The sequence below is a fragment of the Pinus tabuliformis genome, chromosome 1_1 (assembly GCF_031772625.1).
Source record: "Pinus tabuliformis cultivar Carrire ecotype Pingquan chromosome 1_1, CPIR1, whole genome shotgun sequence".
Classification (NCBI taxonomy): domain Eukaryota; kingdom Viridiplantae; phylum Streptophyta; class Pinopsida; order Pinales; family Pinaceae; genus Pinus; species Pinus tabuliformis.
In genome coordinates, this window is record NC_142297.1 from 593,697,443 (window position 1) to 593,717,234 (window position 19,792).

The 19,792-nt window shown below is 38.1% G+C and overlaps 1 protein-coding gene and 1 pseudogene across 2 annotated transcripts; both read left to right on the forward strand.

Annotated features, from left to right (window-relative positions):
* The first annotated feature begins 257 nt into the window (after positions 1-257).
* Positions 258-2,341, forward strand: LOC149214662 (disease resistance protein RUN1-like; annotated as a pseudogene). The gene is made up of 2 exons (XR_016250409.1): positions 258-1,061; positions 1,194-2,341. The product of XR_016250409.1 is annotated as a disease resistance protein RUN1-like (transcript).
* Positions 2,342-3,850: 1,509 nt separating this feature from the next.
* Positions 3,851-4,620, forward strand: LOC149214663 (uncharacterized). Its single transcript, XM_089390942.1, has 2 exons — positions 3,851-4,186; positions 4,316-4,620. Exons 1-2 carry the CDS (start codon positions 4,124-4,126, stop codon positions 4,562-4,564), a joined length of 312 nt encoding a protein of 103 aa, XP_089247068.1. The 5' UTR covers positions 3,851-4,123; the 3' UTR covers positions 4,565-4,620.
* The last annotated feature ends 15,172 nt before the right edge of the window (positions 4,621-19,792 follow it).

Here is a 19,792-nt window from a genome sequence, read left to right on the forward strand (position 1 = left end):
TCAAAAACTAAAATAAAAAGAGAAACCAGCCAACTCTGTTATGCACATTGAGATGAGGTCGCAATCAAAAGAAACGAATGGTCTATTCAATTGGACGGCTCCACTACCAAATTACATAAAGAATTGGCTCCCAACTAAAGGAATCTTATCTCTGGTAAGGCAGATTTGCACAGGAAAATCAACTCAGTTACGCAGTCTTCCAAACGCTTTTTACCAACAGGAACGGATGGATGGGAATGGTCAATAATGCTGTGACGGGAGGAAGAGGAAATTGGCAAGAAACTTCATGCTTCCATGTTCAGATTAAAGTATATTGCCACTTGATTTGCTCAAGGAAATAAGAAGCTCAGTAATCAACCACATACCAGAGCTGTTTTGTTTTCAAACGTGTGCAAAGACGTAGCTGGTAAATTCTCTCCATTCCTTAATCATTCAGACGCCAATATTGAGGATCAGCGCACTTTCTCAATCTCTGCAAAATATATTGTATCTGGCTTCCTTTTTATTCTATATCTAATGGCAGACTTTACCCCATCCCTTGACGCTACATCCTTAGCATCCACCTCCACGGCCCCCTCCCATGGCAATAACAACTGCTATGTTTATGATGCCTTTCTGAATCACCGCGGCCCTGATGTCAAGAAAGGACTCGCTACCCATATCTACTATCGCCTTAAAGGTCTTGGATTGGCAGTTTTTCTGGACCAACAAGAATTGCAAAGAGGAGAGGGCTTGAATGCTCAGATCGAAGGGGCTATTCGAACAGCCTCAGTGCAGGTTGCAATTTTTTCTCCACGATACGCTGAATCAAGATGGTGTCTTGACGAGCTGGTACAGATGTTGGAGTCGGGGTCGGCAATAATTCCGGTCTTCTACAAAGTCGGGCCCGCAGATCTTCGGTGTACGCGGGGCGGAGATGGAGTTTATGCTCGAGCTCTGGGCGTGCTCGAAAGGAAGAGAACATTTGATTCTCAACCACGATATGACCCCAACACCATAGAAAAATGGAGGAATGCTCTTTCTGCCGTGGCAGATATAAGCGGTTTTGAGCTGAAGGACAAGTAATTAGATTCTCCAAATCTCGCTCGCTATTATTTGAGTTTTATACATTGCTGGATTGATAAGTATATCACATATTATTTATGTAGATGTTTCTTATTAGTCAATTAACTGTGATTGTGAATATTGTTCAGGGAAGAGTGGCAGCTGGTCGAGGAGGTCGTCCAACAAGTTTTGAAAAAGGTTCGCAAACCACCTTTGAACATTGCTAAATATCCTACTGGCCTCGATGACAAAATAAAAGATGTGGACAGGACATTCTCACTGCAGTGGCAAAGCCAGAAGGCTAAAGTTTTGGGAATTGTAGGTCTTGGCGGGGTAGGAAAAACTACCCTCGCTAAACAGTTGTTCAACCGAGAGAGATCGAATTACAGTCGATCTTGCTTCTTATTTGATGTCAGATCCAGGTATTTACCTTCCCTGCAGAGTAGCCTTCTTAAGGAGCTGATTCAATGGAATGCACAAATAAACAGCGTTGATGAAGGTATAGAGAGGCTCAAAACAGTTTCTCAACGGGCTCTTATCATTTTAGATGATATTGATCATATGGATCAAATGGATGCATTATGTGCACCGGTTAAAGATACTATTCATCCAGGAAGCTTAATTTTAATTACAACTCGCAATAAAGACGTGCTCACAAGCTCAGGGATCGCAGAGTCCTCTATTTACACGCTGAAAGGCCTAAATCGAGAGCACTCGCAAGAACTCTTTTGCTCCCATGCCTTTGGTCAGCCCCGTCCTGCGTTGGGATTTGAGGACGTGGTGGAAAAGTTTTTGGATGTCTGCAATGGGTTGCCCTTATCTCTTAAAGTGCTTGGAGCCCTTCTTTGTGGAAAATATGATTTGAGGCATTGGAGTGCGCAATTGCGGAAAACCTCCAAAGTACTTCCCGACGATATACGAAGCAGACTTAGAATTAGCTACGATGCTCTCGATGAAGAGGAGAAGCAGATATTCTTAGAAGTAGCCTGTTTCTTTATAGGAGAGGACAGGGATACCGCTATAAGAGTATGGGATGGATCCGACTGGGAAGGGTTGCTGGGTCTTTGGAAGCTGGAAAACAGATGCCTGGTTGAGGTGGACAGTACGAACCGTCTCAGAATGCACGACCACCTACGAGACCTCGGCAGAGATATCGCCGAGAATCCAGAATATCCACGTCGTCTTTGGCGTTTCACAGAGAATCTTCTTCATAATATGTCTGGCCAATCATTTGTAAGTATTCTTGATGGACTTTCGAAATAGCCTTGTGCCATCAAAGTTGTCTGTCAAGTTCTGAAATCTTAGAACTTCCCAATATTTTCAATCTTTTTTCTGACAGCTCTGGATGAACAATTCAGGTGCGTGGAATTAGCATGGTTCACGGAAATGGCCCTGAACAATCTTTTGAAAACCTTGCCGGCAGATGCAACCTAAGCAGGTTGCAGCTGCTTAGGGCTGAAAGTCATTCTGTTGAACGAGTATTGAGAAGTGAACAGTCACCACCACTATTATATTTCCGTTGGGAGCGTTGTCCTGAGTCCTCTTTACCTCCCTGGATTCAATTAAAGAATTTAAGAGTGTTACATATAGAAGGGCGACGACTGAAAAGACTCTGGCGACATGAATCTCACGTATAGTGTTGTTTTTCGTTTTTTAAACAGATCTATTTACTTTTTTTTCATATTGTAAAAATTGTTGAACTGACTTTTTGTTATCGTAAACCACAATGACAAAAAGCTGTAGAGGTTCAAACTCGCTTTAATAATGCATGTGAACATTGCAGGCACCTCTGCAATTGAGGGAATTGCATATACATGCTCCCCTTTCGAAAGTTCCAAAGTCCATTGACAAGCTCAACCGCCTCGAAAAAGTTGTTCTGCACACCGGATATCTTGAAACTTTTTCAAATGAATTTTGGAACTTATCAGGACTCCAAATTCTTCACTTGGGGTGCTCCAAGCTGCAAACCCTACCAGAATCGTTTGGGAACCTGACTGGCCTCCAAAGTCTTCACATGGGCGGGTGCTTCAATCTACATACGCTCCCAGACTCGGTCGGCAACCTGACCGGCCTCCAAAGTCTTCGTATGTTCATGTGCTGGAATCTGCAGACCCTCCCAGACTCGGTCGGGAACCTGACGGGCCTCCAAAGTCTTTGCTTGGTCGGGTCCTCCAATCTGCAGACACTCCCACACTCGGTCGGGAAATTAATGGGCCTCCAAACCCTTAACTTGGTTATGTGCTCCATATTGCAGACTCTCCCAGACTCGGTTGGTAACCTGACCGGCCTTCAAAGTCTTTGCCTGGCCGGGTGCTCCAATTTGCAGACGCTCCCAGACTCGGTCAGGAACCTAACGGGCCTCCAAATTCTTAACTTGGACGGGTCCTCCAAACTGCAGGCGCTCCCAGAGTCGGTCGGGAACCTGAGGCGCCTCCAAAGTCTTGGCTTGGCGGCGTGCTCCAATCTGCAGACATTGCCAGACTCGATCGGGAACCTGAGGCGCCTCCAAAGTCTTGACTTGGAATGGTGCTCCAGTTTGCAAACGCTCCCAGAGTCGTTTGGGAACCTGACGGGCCTCCAAAATCTTTACTTGGCCGGGTGTTCCAATCTGCAGAGGCTCCCAGACTCGGTAGGGAACCTGACAAACCTTAAAACTCTTTACTTGTTCGATTGCTTCAATCTGCGGAGTATCCCAGAGTCGGTGGGGAATCTGACAGGCCTCCAAAGACTTGACTTGACTGGTTGCTTCAATCTCTTGACGCTCCCAGAGTCTGTGGGTAACCTTACGGGCCTCCAGAGTCTTCGTTAGAGGTCGTGCTCCACTCTGCAGACGCTGCTCCCAATTTCGATTGGGAACTTAACTGGTGTGAGAGTGTCTTGAAATCTGCGGGTGTTCCAATTCAGAGATGTTGCCCAATATTGAACATTTGAGCTCGTTGGAGATGCTATAAGGGTCTGTGTCCCAAAGTGCATTGGAATGCAGGAGTAATGGAATAAGTGCACCAACTAGTGGGAAGAGGCTGCCGGGAAGAGTAAGCTACAGCGAAATACAGGCCTGAGGAGGATCCATCGATTCAGAATGACAAACAAAACTGCCAGGCTTCTGAAATGCGTAGCGGGGGTTTGTCTAATATGTTTATGGGTGAGCATTGTAAAACTCCTTCGAATTCTGTCCTTGTTTGGTTTATTATGTCGCTATTAAGGTTTATTATGTAGGTTTAAACCCTTCTTTTATTTTGCCATGTAACAAATCCATTTTATCGTCTGACAGCTTGGGGTTTATCAGCTCTTCGATAATCCTTTCCTTGGTGCGTCTAGCAGAACAGGGGATGGCGTGAGGGGTGGGTTGCGAAAGCCTTGGGATGCAGTGGAAGAGAAGGAAGCTCTGTATGTGTGGGTGGACATGCGGGGATTGGGGTTTACAGGGGATGCCGTGAGGGGTGGGTTGCGAAAGCCTTGGGATGCAGTGGAAGAGAAGGAAGCTCTGTATGTGTGGGTGGACATGCGGGGATTGGGGTAAGAAAACGTCAAAGTTTATGCGGAGGAGAACGCACCTGGTGATAAAGGGGGAATCGCTCTCAGACACAGACTTGATGGAACTACAACATCGGTATTGAACTTTGTCACCATGTTAGATTTAATATTTTTTTTTGTTAGATTTAAAACTTTTGTGATTTATAACGTAGAAAATGAAGAATGGTGTTCCCAGATTTACAGAAAGAAAATGAAGAATGGTGTTCCCAGATTTACGGAAAAAGAAATCAAGAATGTGATTACAGTGAATATTGAGTATTGAATAGGGTTTTTGTATACACGTTGAACCGTGGAGGTTTTTCCTTTTTGTATTTTCATTGTCATGATGTTCTCTCTGGTTTAATCACAAGACAATGGCGCAGAGTGTAAAATTTGGAAGCTAAGACCGTTTGGAGGTTGAATTTTCGATGTAAATAAAAGTGGTACTCAGATTTTCAATGTTAAAAAGATATCGGTGTATCTAGATTCTAGATTCTAAATTCTCGCAGATTTTGGTTTTCCAGAGATTTTGATTCCGAACATTGTTATAATCAAAATTTCTATAAATTTTCATGTTCAGACTCCAATTTAGATGAATGGAATAAAATTTCTATTAATTTTCATTTTCAGACACACCAACCAATTTAGATGAATGGAATATGGAGAGTGATCGAGATAAGCTCCTCACACATGTTTTGGTTTGACTTTTTATGAAGTGAAACTTGAATAACATAACAACATTGCACACATTGAATATAATCATTTATATGCATTGTGAATATAATCGTTTATAGAGAACATAAAAGATGACAGCGATTTAGAGAGGGGGATTGAAAAAATGACAGTCATTTACAGAGGTGAATTAAAAGAGGTGAGCTGTATGTATGAAAGAGGACAGTCAGGAATGGATTTTTTTTATTATTATTATTTATAAAATAATACAATTTTATATAAGAAAAATATTGTGTTTAGAGGTATTATCTAATTTAGTATAGTAAAGATGTTGTAATGCAATATTTTATTTAATATTTTGACTGGATTAAATTATATAAAAATAAAAATAAAATAAATACATATAATTAATTATATTTAAATGGATTTTTTCTACATGGAATGATAAAATAGTAACTATTGCTTCTAAAGATGTTCTTCATTATTGTGGTAGAGATGTTGTAATGTCTTGTTACCATTTTCAATTGGTCAAAATAAAATAAAAATAAAATTTAAATTTAAATTTAAATTAATAAAATAAAATAAAATAATGATTATATTTAATGCAACCTAGTATGATCCACATGTTGTAATGTTTAATATTTTGACTTCGGTCAAATTACATAAAAATAAAAATAAAATATATACATAAAATAAATAATTATAATTAATTATTAGTTAGGATTCATATTAACTCGGGATCAAATCTCTTTTATGAAAGTATTGAAAGAGGTGATATATCATGTATCAGGAGTGAACTTCTTCTACATGGAATGATAAGACAATTTTATATAAGAAAAATCATTATTGCTTCCAAAGGTGTTCTTCTGTCACTGTGGTAAAGATGTTGTAATGTCTTGCTAATATTTTGACTCTGTCAAAATAAAATTAAAATTAAAATTAAAATTAAAATTAAAATTAATATATATATATATATATATATATATATATATATATAAATAATCATTATATTCATTTCAACCTACTATGGTCAAGATGTTGTAATATTTAACATTTTGATTTGGGTGAAAAAAAAAAATCATTAATAATTATAAAAGGCTCTGCTTCCTTTATTAATGAATTCAAGGACATTAAGCTTGACCCTGGGGACATTCTTGTCAGTTTTGATGTTGTTTCCCTGTACACTTGCAACCCTATTAACGAGGCCTTGGAGGTTATCAGCCGCGTAACAAATCCTGACACTGCTCGGTTAGTTGATATGTGTCTCACTTCCACCTTTTTCTGTTTTTAGGGAGAGTTCTTTGAGCAAACCTGTGGGGTTGCCATGGGCTCACCCCTATCCCCTGTCGTTGCTAATCTTTTTATGGAATATTTTGAGTCCAAGGCTCTTAACTCATCCCGTCTCCTACCCAAGCTTTGGAAAAGGTATGTGGATGACACCAATGTTATCTGGTCTCACGACCAAGAGGAATTAGATCTCTTCTTCGATCATCTCAACAATCAATCCTCGACCATTAAGTTCACTAAAGAGCAAGAAGTTGATGGGTGCCTCCCTTTCCTTGATATTCTTATTTCTAAGAATAGTGATGGTTCCCTCTCCCACCAAGTTTTTCAAAAGAAAACACATATGGAGCAGTATCTTCATGCCAGTTCCCACCATTTCCCAGCTCAGAAGATGGGGGTTCTCAATACCCTTGCTACTAGGGCCCTAAGGATCTCGGATAAAAAGAGTTTTGAGAAAGAAAAATCCCATCTCCTTGATGTCTTTGTTGAGAATGGTTATAGTAGATACATGGGACAGAAGGCTTTCCTAAAAGCTGCCAAGAATTCTCTTGCTAAAAGGGAACCGAAGGAGCGGATTCCAGGTGTCCATCTTCCGTTTGTTCAGGGGACCACTGATAAGATTGCAAGGATTCTCAAGATGCATAGTGTCCCTATAACCTTTAGACCCCTTAACACCATTCATATGTCCCTCAAATCAGCAAAGGATCCTATTGATCCCAATGATATGAAAGGGGTATATATTATCCCTTGTTCCTGTGGGACCCCCTATATTGGTGAGATGGGTCGTTCCATCAATCAAAGGATTAGCGAACACATAGCTGACCTTAAGCATAGGAGATCAAAGTCTTCGGCTTTAACTGAGCATGCGGAAAAAACCAATCATCATGTTTGTATTGAGGAGGCTAGCGTCATTGCTAGAGTTTCACAGTTCCATCATCGGAAATTTAGGGAAGCTCTGGAGATTGAAAAGAGGCCGAGCAATCTCAATAGAGAAGATGGTTGGAAGATCAGTAGATGTTGGGTCCCAGCTCTCTCTTCCTAGTCGCTTTCTTCCTTTCCACCCCTCCTCCTCCCTCCTCCCTTCGTTTCTTGTCTCCTCTTTTTATTTTATATTAAGTTAATATTTACAAATTTTTATCTGATTAGTTTCTGTATTTTTTTATTTTTTTTACTTAATATTATTTTATTCCAATATATATATATATATATATATATTATTATATTATTATATTATTATATTATTATTATTATTATTTTAACTTAATATTATTTTATTCCCATATATATATATATAAATTTATTTATTTATTTATTTATTTTTATTTTTCTAATATATAGTTTTATTTTTATTTTTATTATATTATTATTTATTTTTTATTTATTTTTTATTTTTAACTTAACAACCAATTCTAATTTCTATAAATGGTTAATCATACGCTTTATTACATTATTTATATTTTCTATGTATTTATTAAATTAGTTAATAACTCTATAAATAGTTAATTATACGTTTTATTCTAATATTTATATTTTCTATGTATTTATTAAATAGTTAATAACCAATTAAATTAAATTATTTATATATTTATTTAGAGGTAAGGTTATTATAACTAACTTCCAATTAAATTAAATTATTTATATATTTAGAGGTAAGGTCCCTAGTCCAATTTAGTCGTTGGCCTAGTTAGCCGTTGGAGGCTCTGCTCAAGCTATTTAACATGCAAAGTTGGATCTGGTTCTTCAACTTGTCCTGACGATGAACCACACTAGTTGGTTCGAAACGCATCAACAAATGATAGATCTTGTGATTTACACCAAAAAATCTCTCATAAACCTGATATGGATCACAGAAGCCTCAACTCCTCAATGATGTCCTCAAACATTTTCTCCAATATCAATATTTTCTTTCTATGATATCTTGGATTCAAAAAGGAACATATCTGCAATAGAAAAAGCCATATGTTGCCTTATATATTCAAACTATGTATGTGGTGTATTCTTAGGCAATTTTTTAAGATGTCCCTCTGCCTTTACCAAAGCGGCTTGTAGCTTGGTTAAACTTTGTATCATTTCATTCAATATCAATTTCTACAAGATAAATGTCCCACTATTCTTTCCCATTTCTCAACATGCTACATATGAAAAATTGAAAGTCACATAAAACCAAGAGAAAACCCATTTTCTAACCAAAACAAACAAACAAACTGTGTCTCTAATAAAAATTCACACCTCAAAAATTACTCTGCCATGTGCTTAGGCTAAAGGTGATATTCTTTGAATCACCTTTAGGTCATATTTAATAGGATTTTCGTATGTTTTTCGTGATGTCAATTTGGTGCTAAAAGCGATATAGAAATCCAAGCTATTATCAGTGAAATTCAAGTATAATTCAGAAAAATAATGTCATTACAAGGTAGTGGAGGGAGAAACATCTTCATAATTAGGCTTCTCTATTTTAGTTTGATTTGAGTTGAATTTGTATTTGAATATATAGTTTTCACTAAAGAAGTGAAACAGAAAGATGAGAATTGAAATAGCCCTGTGAATTTTTAATCAATTCATATTATATATCGCTGAAACAGTGAGGCCATCCTTCTCTGCTATTTGATACAGATTTATTGTGCATAGAAGAATAATTAATTAACTATCAAACATAATGATGCAATATATTAACCAAGGAAAGAAAAATGGCATGGTTGCGGTATTTGTGTGCTCGAATGAAATCTAACAATGACTACATTCTTTCTTTATCATGAAATAGTCTTGAAGACAAATGTCGATTCAAAAATTGAAATCCGTTACCAATAGAAGATGAACGTTTTGGGTAAGAAAAGGATGCCTTGAAGGGCCCAAGGTTTAGCTCCAATACATAGTTATCCTTGTCACAACAAAATACAAAGTTGTCATCATTTGTTTATCTAGGTAAAATGGAGAGAGAGTATGTATTTGTGCCCCTATGATAGTATATGGAAAAGAGAGCACTAGTGTACCCTAGAGCACCATATCTCTCTCCTCCACAAATACTAGTGTGCCCTCAACACTATTGTACAAACCATTAAAGGATGGCATTGTTTATTATACTTTACACTATTGTACAATGTTATAACTACAACCCTCCTAAAGGAAGAGCATTGTGGTTAGAACACTATCCAAACCACATGGATAAACTAACTCTAAAGACATGGAAAAAACAAAACCTTGAAAATCCATGAATTTTTCCTAAGGCACATGAATAACACCATTTTGAGAAGCAATTTACCAAATAAAGTGGTGGATAATAGGACCCATAACAAAAAACTGGCTATATGAAGGTTAAACTAACATCCCTAAGGCAGTAAGATTATTGTTAATTATTGTAGAATTGAATTTTAGTAGTACTGGGAATTATAATCCAATATTTATTTGGTCAACTAGTAGCACATGCTTGTACTGCTGGTGGAATTAATTCATTGGTCACACTATTTACTAAGACTGATATTACTTTTCAATTTTATCTACAAAAATTAAGAATAGTACTATGATATTAGTATTTTTTTCATGTGCTCTATCAAACCCTAAGGGAAAAAATTCCCTAGGGAGACTATAATAGTATCAGAGTTGGTTGTCCTTCCAGCCTAGAGGCTTATGTGAAAATGTCACAACAAGCATTAGTTCCCCCCTTGGGGAAGGAGAACACTGAATTTTGCAATAAGTCGAAGATCGGATCAAGTACAGTATAGAAAAAGGGCAACAAGTTAAAAAGAATGGATGAAGGCACACCCAATTCAACCTACATGGTTATGTTGCATGAAACTTCTAGGAAACTTGCATTTCAGGATGTACCTGAACCTGAAACTCCGAAACTCAACCATCATATAATCATCTATGAGAGCTAATATAGACTTGCTTTTCCTTCGAAATTGTCATCTATGGGTCATATTCGTTTTTTCCTTGCAAGATAATGTGTTATTCACTTATTTATAAATTTCTTTTTAGATATATAAACATGTTTCGGCTGACGTTTCCTTTTTTGGGAGGTGAATTTTCTAAATGTACCCATTTCAGAAACTCTGAAATGTTTCGGCGCTTCTTGTAACTTAGCTACATGGTTATATCCTCCCAGAAAGAATAAAAGAAATCAATATCTTAAACATGGTGGTATGGGTAACCCAAAATATTCACCTTACAATATTAATGGGGTTCAAAATAAGTGTGGGAATGATGAGAAACCTAAACAATGTTTATTAAATGGGAAATTTTTGGCTAGTGATGTTGAGTTCATTTTGCAACAATTTAAAGATCAGGTCAAGTACAGTCTAGAAAAGGGACAACAAATTAAAGCATGGATGAAGGCACGCCGAGGTCAACCTATATGGCTATGCCCTCCCAAAAATAATAAAGGAAATCAATCTCTTGAACCTGGTTGTATTGGTAACTCAAAGTCTCAGCCTTATAATATTAATGGGGTTCACAAAAGGTGTGGGAATGATGAGAAACCTAAATAGTGTTTATCAAATGGGTAGAGTTTGGCGAGTGATGTTGAGTTCCAGTGTTCAGTTGATGAGAACTGCAAGTTTGAATCTCATGGTATTTCAATGAACATGATCTTGAATTACACCCTCGGTTAATGTGCCCTGCAAGCTCGAAGAATTAGAGTGTGACAGGTGAAGAGAACAAGTTAGAAGAGAATTGTGAATCTCAATCCCAAGACTTGGAAATTGAGGAAATTGACTATGGCCATGAGGGGAAGCAAGTTGAACCATTGTTTGTGTTAAAGGTACACAAGGGACCTACAATGTAGTATGTAGTAGAGAAATCCATTGATCTCGAATCACATGTTGTTACAGAGAATTATGATAATTTGAAGGTTAAGCAACAAATTGCTAAAGTGAAGGTTGATGGGGGCCAATAACCTGCTGAAGTTGTGGAGTTAGAGGTAAAGAAAATCTAGGAAGAACCAACAAATGTGAAATCTATGAAAGATAGTGATGGTGATGGCTATGGATATGAGCAGAGAAGCTTTCTTATTCCTATTTTGCTAGCAAGTGCCACTTACCATTCTCATGCATTAATAAAATATTTGGAACCAAGTGAAATTCTGACTAATTGCTTTCAAAATACATCCATTCCAGTCAGTAAAATTCAAAGGCAAGAAGTGCCCCTTTTCTTGTCCAGCAAAAAATAGTCTTCTTGAAGGAAGGCTAGTTGTGCCACTCGGGAGGAAACCATGCCATCGATGGTTGTCACTAGATGAGGAAATTTCTTCACGTGAACTAACTATCTCATGTAGTGTCCCAAGGGGATTTTTTGGCCCTTAGGGTTTCAAAACATGGAATATATTGCACTAATATAACAATATTAACAATTAAAATGCAATAGTGGACAAATAAGCAATATCACCAAGATACTTAGAAAGCATGAAATCTTTAGTAGATTACTCTAGTTCCACTTTAACAATTGTTTATTAGGGTTGTTACACCTTAACAATATCAATCCCTTTAATATTGCTAGTCACAAATGAACCCTAGTCAATGCAACAACCAACTATAAATCAACAACTTCAATCAACATTGATCCTGCAACAACTTAAATCAACTTATGAAATAGTTAACTAAGAATTTTGTTGTGCTAGTGATGCCCTAACTGAACTGGGTCCCTTGCTACCCTTATAGACTTGCTTCCCATATTTGCTTGCCTATTGTTCATTGTTTTGGCTAGTCTATTCTACCCTACCTAACATGTTGTTCTAAGTCCATGGGAGAGATGTGATGGGATCACTATTTATTGTTGCAAAAACCCTAATCAGGTTGATGCAGAGAATCCTTCTTCAACCATTTTCCTTGTTGAGGGTAGTACTGGGTACGTTGGTTGACTGTTGTAAAATAGTGGACCAATCTACATTTATATTAATCTGCTATTCCAAGAGTAGGTATCACTTCCTCAAAGTATTGTTGCTTGACAAACCCCTTCCCTAAATGGCCTTCGAAAAACTTCAAGAAAAGAAATTGAGATTCAATTCATGCCCTAGGAGATCTATGTTATCCTTAGTTCATGAAATGGTGCTCCAAATCCTTACCATTTCCTTCAAAGTGACTTGGGAGGGTTTCTCCTGTGAGATTTGTGTCCTAGATGTGCCTTGCCACCATATGAACAACTCGTTGTGCTCAAAACCCTTTGATGTCAACTTCAAGGAAAATTCAAGAGGTTATTCATAAGGAATGGATCTTTGTTTTTCTTGATAAAGTTCATTGACCAATGAAATAACCATAGAAAGCTTCTTCTTTACTAGCTAGAATAGACCTGAGTTGTTCCAAAAGAATATGTTGTGATAGGACAAAAAAAGGAAAGACTAGATAGGGTGGGACCACCTCCACCAAAAATAGGCAAATGAAAATGGAGTCTTAAAACCCTCAGACACTCAGCTCAAAGAAAACAAATTTAATCCAATCCAATTCGATGATGAAAAAATGATTTCATCTCTCCTTTATTTATAGATTCCTCATGGGACTCTCACTTCCTTAATCTAATGTGAGGGTTTACAAGTGTAGCCCCCTGATATGAAATTAGTGCCCTAGCTACTAATTCAGATTTCAATTCAATTCATCTCTCAATTCTCCACTAAAACATAATGGAAAATTTGCTTACAATATTCATTCTCATCATTGCTTAAAGACATACAAACAGAACATATGAAAACTATAATAAGCAATCAAGATAGAGACATGACACAAACAATATGATAACGGAGTTCATGAGAACCTCCCTGGATACCTCTCTAGGTTCATGAATCCCATGAACTTGCTTTATTGATCCTTGAAGGAAAAAGGAAAAAATAAGTAGATCTACAATGTACTTCTCCTTTACAAAATCCCTGAATCAATAAGCCTTGAACAAGCTCCCCACAAGCTCTCTTCTCCTCTTCTTGATTCCCAAGAAAGGTTTTTAAAAGGTCTCCATCTAAACCACCTAAATATTTTTATGGAGACAATATATCTCAAAATCCCCTTTGATTAGGACCTTGGCATATCCCAAGGGAATTGATTGGAACAAATCTCTCAACCATCCTTAAGGATCTCAACTTCCTCCACAGGACTCTCATTGAGACTAAGGATTGCAAACCCACATGGCTTTGCTCCAATAATCCATTTTTTTAATTAAAAATACGTTATTATGAGAATATTATCACATATGTTAATCATTTTACATAGCCATTTTTCCCAAATACCAACAAGAATATTTTCCAAGCCTATGAAGACATATTAACTTCATTTCCTTTTCATTAGAAAAACTCCATGTGAGTTCTTTGTTGGCTGGATTGTGTTGGTTGTATCTTAGGTCTACCAAAACATGTCAACATTTGAGGATCCTCTTGGATCACACATCCCCACGGAAATAACTTTTGGTCTCCAAAAGTATCAAATCATTAATCAACCATATGCAATTTCTTTGAAACATCTTCTTTGTCACCTTCACCTCTGTTCTTCAAAGCTTGAACGATGAAACCATTACTTGCATCTATAGCTGACATTATTGAGATTACAATGAAGCAATTTACTTGCCAAGAGTTTATAAAATACTCATTAGACAAATTTACACGGAATTGTCAAGATGGTTTAGGAAAATTGCTTCTTTCAAATTAATTACATAATGATGGTTACAAAACCCATTACAGAAAATTAGGCATAATGCCTCACTCTCTCATCACCTCAAAGTGGCTACAAGTCATTTAAAACACTTTATATTTTGGAAAAGATGACATTGCTAAGCAATAAAAATGTTTTGAGAGTATCAACATCACTTTCATCTTCTACAAAACGAAGTTGGACATCTTAGGTGGCAAAGAGTGAGTCAGAAAATTGGTATACCATGTCTTCTGAGGTTTACATAAGATCTGTTCATAAGCTATCTCCAGCAACACATACTAAAGCCATAAGATTTATGGAAACCTTAGGAGATGAGCAGTCCTCAGATGGCCCAACAACATTTGTTGTCTAATGTGTTGGGGATTTTTAATGGGAAAATCCCAAAAACACATAAAAACTAAAACTCAACACACAGAGACAGTGCTTTGTTTCCTTCACTCCAGGATCTTTTGTGCACAGGGAAGCTTAAAATTTTTTTACTGAGGAACAGAGTATTTCACCACCATAAAAACATTTCCATTCATTAAAATATATGCCTGATACATATTCATCCTCTTTGCTGAGAGGGATTTACCACACAAAAAAAATACATTCAACAAAAAAAACATTTACTCTGTTTTCACCTGAGAATTCACTGAGCTCCCCTTTTACATTCACTGCTGTGAAAGACACTTTACTACTGTAATAAAATTTTACATATACATACAAATGCGCTCCACCATTTTCTTTATGCACTGCTCTGCAAAACCACACATGGTTTTCCCGCTACGATGGCCAACACCACCATTACAACCCACGAGCATATTTCTTTTCGCTCGTTCATATATCTTTTTAACTTGTGTCTGTGTTCTTTTTACATGCCATTACCAAAAAATGGTCAACGCATAAAAAGCATTAAACATTACATACATGGTACATATGTGCCATACAAAAATTACGTAATATGTATATGCGCCCATACCTCCGATTAAAAAAAACATTAACACTTTACCTACCCATATGACAGTTTATTAATAAAAGTTATGGTCAATGAAACTTGATTTTACTCCACGCTATGAAATTAATGTTTGCCGTATGCAGGTTTGGAGCAGCTTCGGACAATCAACGGATGAAAAAGGTGGAGCAGATCGAACGGCGGACAGAGATATCGGGAGATCATTTTCTGCAGAGCTTTATGTCCCGAGAATGTCAGACATGGTGACGTAAGGGGACAGCCACACGTCAACTCCAAATTTTCTCAGGCTCAAATATAAGAAAAGTCCCTTTACCGGAAAGTGGCCCGAGAACTCTCAGGCAGGTTTGGTGAACGATTTCTGGCGATATAACTCTGCGTTGAAATTACACATTCAACATAATGCGTAACTTCTCCATATCCATCTTAATCACAGTTGTTAGACGGATATCCCTCAGAATGAAACTCCATAGAGGAAGGTGTGAAGGGATCCCACTCTGGACTCCCAGCTGTTGTGCAAGAATTACAGAAATCTTGTCTGTCGAAGATGGATGTGTGAAAGTCACGGACTTATCCGCCCAATTTGAATGGTATACCATAAATTGCGTTCCAGATTTCACTGCATTTATCGTCACGCTAGAACAACCGCCATCAACTTTTCCGTTTCCTGTGAAAGAATCTCCCCAGGCTATTTTTGAGAAGATCCTACAAGGGCTCTGAGTGAAGGGCTTCGTAGGCAATTCCTTACCACATCACCACCAAATTCGAGACATCTTCCACCTTCCAGTGAGGCAACACTATGCTTTCCGAATAAACTGCGTCGAATTGAATACTGGAGCTTTCCAGAAGTTTCCAAGCTCAGGACCGGTCCAATCACCCAGCCTCGTTCTGCACAAAATGAACTCCAATCGCTACTTCGACCACTTCTTCCCGCTTGACACCGTTGCCCGTGGTTGTATACACATGAATCTCGATCTCGGCCTCCTGCGTGAAGGCACCACCGACCAGTTCACTCATTCAGAAACAAGTCATGGGCACACGATCCACCTCCACATAATCGATCTTGCCATGATGGATGCCCTTCCGTGGAGCCGCTCGACCGACTTTTTGCAAACCATTATTTGTTTCTGAGATGTCGATATCCTTTCAGCGTGGGATTTAATTGCACGTGTTCGCTGCTCGTTTTCTTGAGCCTAAAACCATGAACAGGCACCAGCACAGCCTTCAAACTCCCAGACCTTCACAAACATATCTCTGCTCTTCCCATATATGAATTCTTTACACTATAATCAAAATTCAAAATTGGGCATAAATAGGGAATTTCTCTCCACCGGTTTGGGCGTAACCCTCGCTGAAAACCAAACCAACCTCTCAAGATATTCAAAGCCACGTGGATGGACCAAGCAAAGCAGTCACCCTCAAAATGAAAAGGGTGGGCGTTCCTCTCTGCCTAGATTACCACAACATCTGTAACCACGAGATCAAATCCGCAGCAATGTAACAGAAGACCGCATACCCGCAGCACTGTCACGCAATCTAGAGATCCAATCTCCTATGCGCAGATATTAACAATGATTCGACTGGCAGCACGTTCTCTATCACATCCCTCTGTTGATTGAGGAATTTGGCCTTTAACGAAGGAGTTGCCTCAACGTATCTATGCACAACAACCAAATCACGTACAGGGGTCCAACTTCTCCAGATGCGCATTGTTATTGCCTGTGTCTACGTCCAAATACCAGTTGCAACGTTCAAGTTATGTTGCATTTATACTCAGATTGGCCTTCATGTAACTCTCTGTGCATCGCATCGAGACCCATTTTTTGCCTTTTACTCCACAGCAAAACGTTCCGTAATATTTTGTGCCCCTTCATCAATTCGAAAGCAACAAATCAATTCGAAAGCTCCATAGCAATCGATTCGAAAACTCCACAATAAATGATGGTCATGTTCTGAACTTGTACATGCACTGCATGTATGTAGAATCAACCTCTTGCATTTGTTGTTGCCATGACATTTTTGGGCAGTTGAAGGCAGAAATTGGTCTTCAGCATTTCTTGCATCAAGGCCTTTGGCCTGTGACTGCACTTCTTCAGCAAAACTTCATAGGCAAGATTCGTTCCTCGATTACCCTCAGATATGTTGGGAAAAGGATCTGATATGTCGATAAATTAATCATGCTGCTCATATCCAACTTCGATCTTCCATAACGACGAAACAGAATCCCTGTGCAGGAGGATAGACACCCATTTCGGCAATTCTTGCCACAGATCTTTTGTTGGTGCATCTCCAAGGGAATATGCCTGATCTACATTTGTAAAACCCACTTACCAAATTGAGTGATACCTCTTTTGCATCGAAGGGTGAGCCATATAACGTCTTTTGAACACAATAGATTGCAGATATAGGAAGATCATTGATTGGAGCCACCCAAAATACGATCTTGATGTGATTTTGGCCAGTCAAAATAGAATCTCAAATGGATCATATCACCACAATATATGTTATACAATCATTGCTTCAAATGATTTGAAGGAGGATATATTGGCATCTTCCACGCAACACATAGTTCTGCAACACACAACACGTAGTCCATCGCTTCCACGCAATACGCAGTTCACGATGATACATCAAGCCACCCTTGATCACCGAATGAAATCTTCGATACCGACACGCTTCCACGCAACATGCAGACCACGAATACAAACTAGGCACCACAGGAAAAAAAAATTATTGAAGCAATTCCATAATGCAACAGAAACACTACCAGCTACCATGCAATCTCCGCCAACGATCCAACAAGACCACACAGATCCACCAATCGAGCTGCATATCCACCAACCGAAGGTGCTACTGACAATGATTGTTTCACAAGTGCTTAGCCACAAATCCACCAATCTCGGTCCATCTCATCGCTTCAAACCTTTGCCCATGGTTGTACTTTAACAATCCACAAAAACAACCTCTAATCTTGAGGCTCTGATACCACCTGATCTAAAATTAGTGCCCTAGCTACTAATTCAGATTTCAATTCAATTCATCTCTCAATTCTCCACTAAAACATAATGGAAAATTGGCTTACAATATTCATTCTCATCATTGCTTAAAGACATACAAACAAAACATATGCAAACTATAATAAGCAATCAAGATAGAGACATGACACAATTTGATAACATAGTTCACCAAAACCTCCCTAGCTACCTCTCTGGGTTCATGAATCCCATGAACCTGCTTTATTGATTCTTGAAGGAAAAAGGGAAAAATAAGTAGACCTACAATCTACTTCTCTTTACAAAAATCCCTAAATCAATAAGCCTTGAAGAAGCTCTCCACAAGATCTCTTCTCCTCTTCTTGATTCCCAAGAAGGGCTTTTAAAATCTCTCCATCTAAACCACCTAAAGATTTTTATGGAGACAATATCTCTGAAGGTCCCCTTTGATTAGGACCTTGGCATATCTCAAGGGAATTGGTTGGAACAAATCTCTCAACCATATTTAAGGATCTCAACTTCCTCCACAGGACTCTCCTTGAGACTAGGGATTGCAAACCCACATGGTTTTGCACCAATAATACCATTTTTAATTAAAAAATACATTATTATGAGAATCTTATCTCATATGTTAATCATTTTACATGGCCATTTTTCCCAAATAGCAACAAGAATATTTTCCAAGCCTATGAAGACATATGAACTTCATTCCCTTTGCATAAAAAAAACTCCATGTGAGTTCTTTGTTGGCTGGACTGTGTTGGCTATATCTTAGGCCAACTAGAATATGTCGACATTTGAGGATCCTCCTGGATCACCACAATTTGGGTTTTTGTCCCTAGCTACCCCAAATTTACTGAGTGTTGCCCCAAAACATTGGATAATGGGTTTTACCCCTTTATCAAAGACTATAGCATACGAGATTAGATAGCCTATTTCGTCCTTCCTAGGGCAATTAATCCATAGAGAGCATTACAGTCCCCCCTTCCCGACATTGCTTGTCCTCTAGCAATTGCATGTCTGGGTGTTGCACAATTTGTTTTTTTTCCCTTGATGTTAAAAATTAGACCATGTAGATATTCAACCATTTTTATGGCTCCTTCCTTATAATCATGTCGATCATAGGTTTTCCAATGGTTTTTAGCAATGTCTGTGACAGATACCAACATTTCACCAACTTGTTAATTTTTATTTTCATGAGCAATAATTGAGGGTCAAACTAGCACACCCAATTTTCATCCTTCTCACGAATGTGATCAGAATTAGTCTCAAAACTGCCTTCTTAACATATTGAAAATCTCCTTGCATCCGTGAGATTGCCAAGGAATCTAGCAGCTCCAATGTATTCAAAGATAGGATCAGCAACTTCTACAGTGAAATTTCTAAACTTGGTAATTCCCAATCTAGATAAACACACATCTGAATTGTTTGCCAATTGGATTTCTAGCACTGATTGTTGCCATATAGTGAGTGATAGGTTCAGGTGCAGGCTGCCTATTGTTGTAATTAATCTTTATACCTGTCAATTTCTGGTCCTCCAAGATTGTTGCTTGCATTCATAATAAAACCCTTATTAGACTCAGGGACTACAAGTGTTGACAGTATTCCATCCTGGGTGATCAGTGGCTCATATACCTGCTTTTTTGGAGCCTTGAATGCTCCTTGCCGAACAAGGTCTACAATTTTCCATTGATTTTTCCATTGTCTTAAGC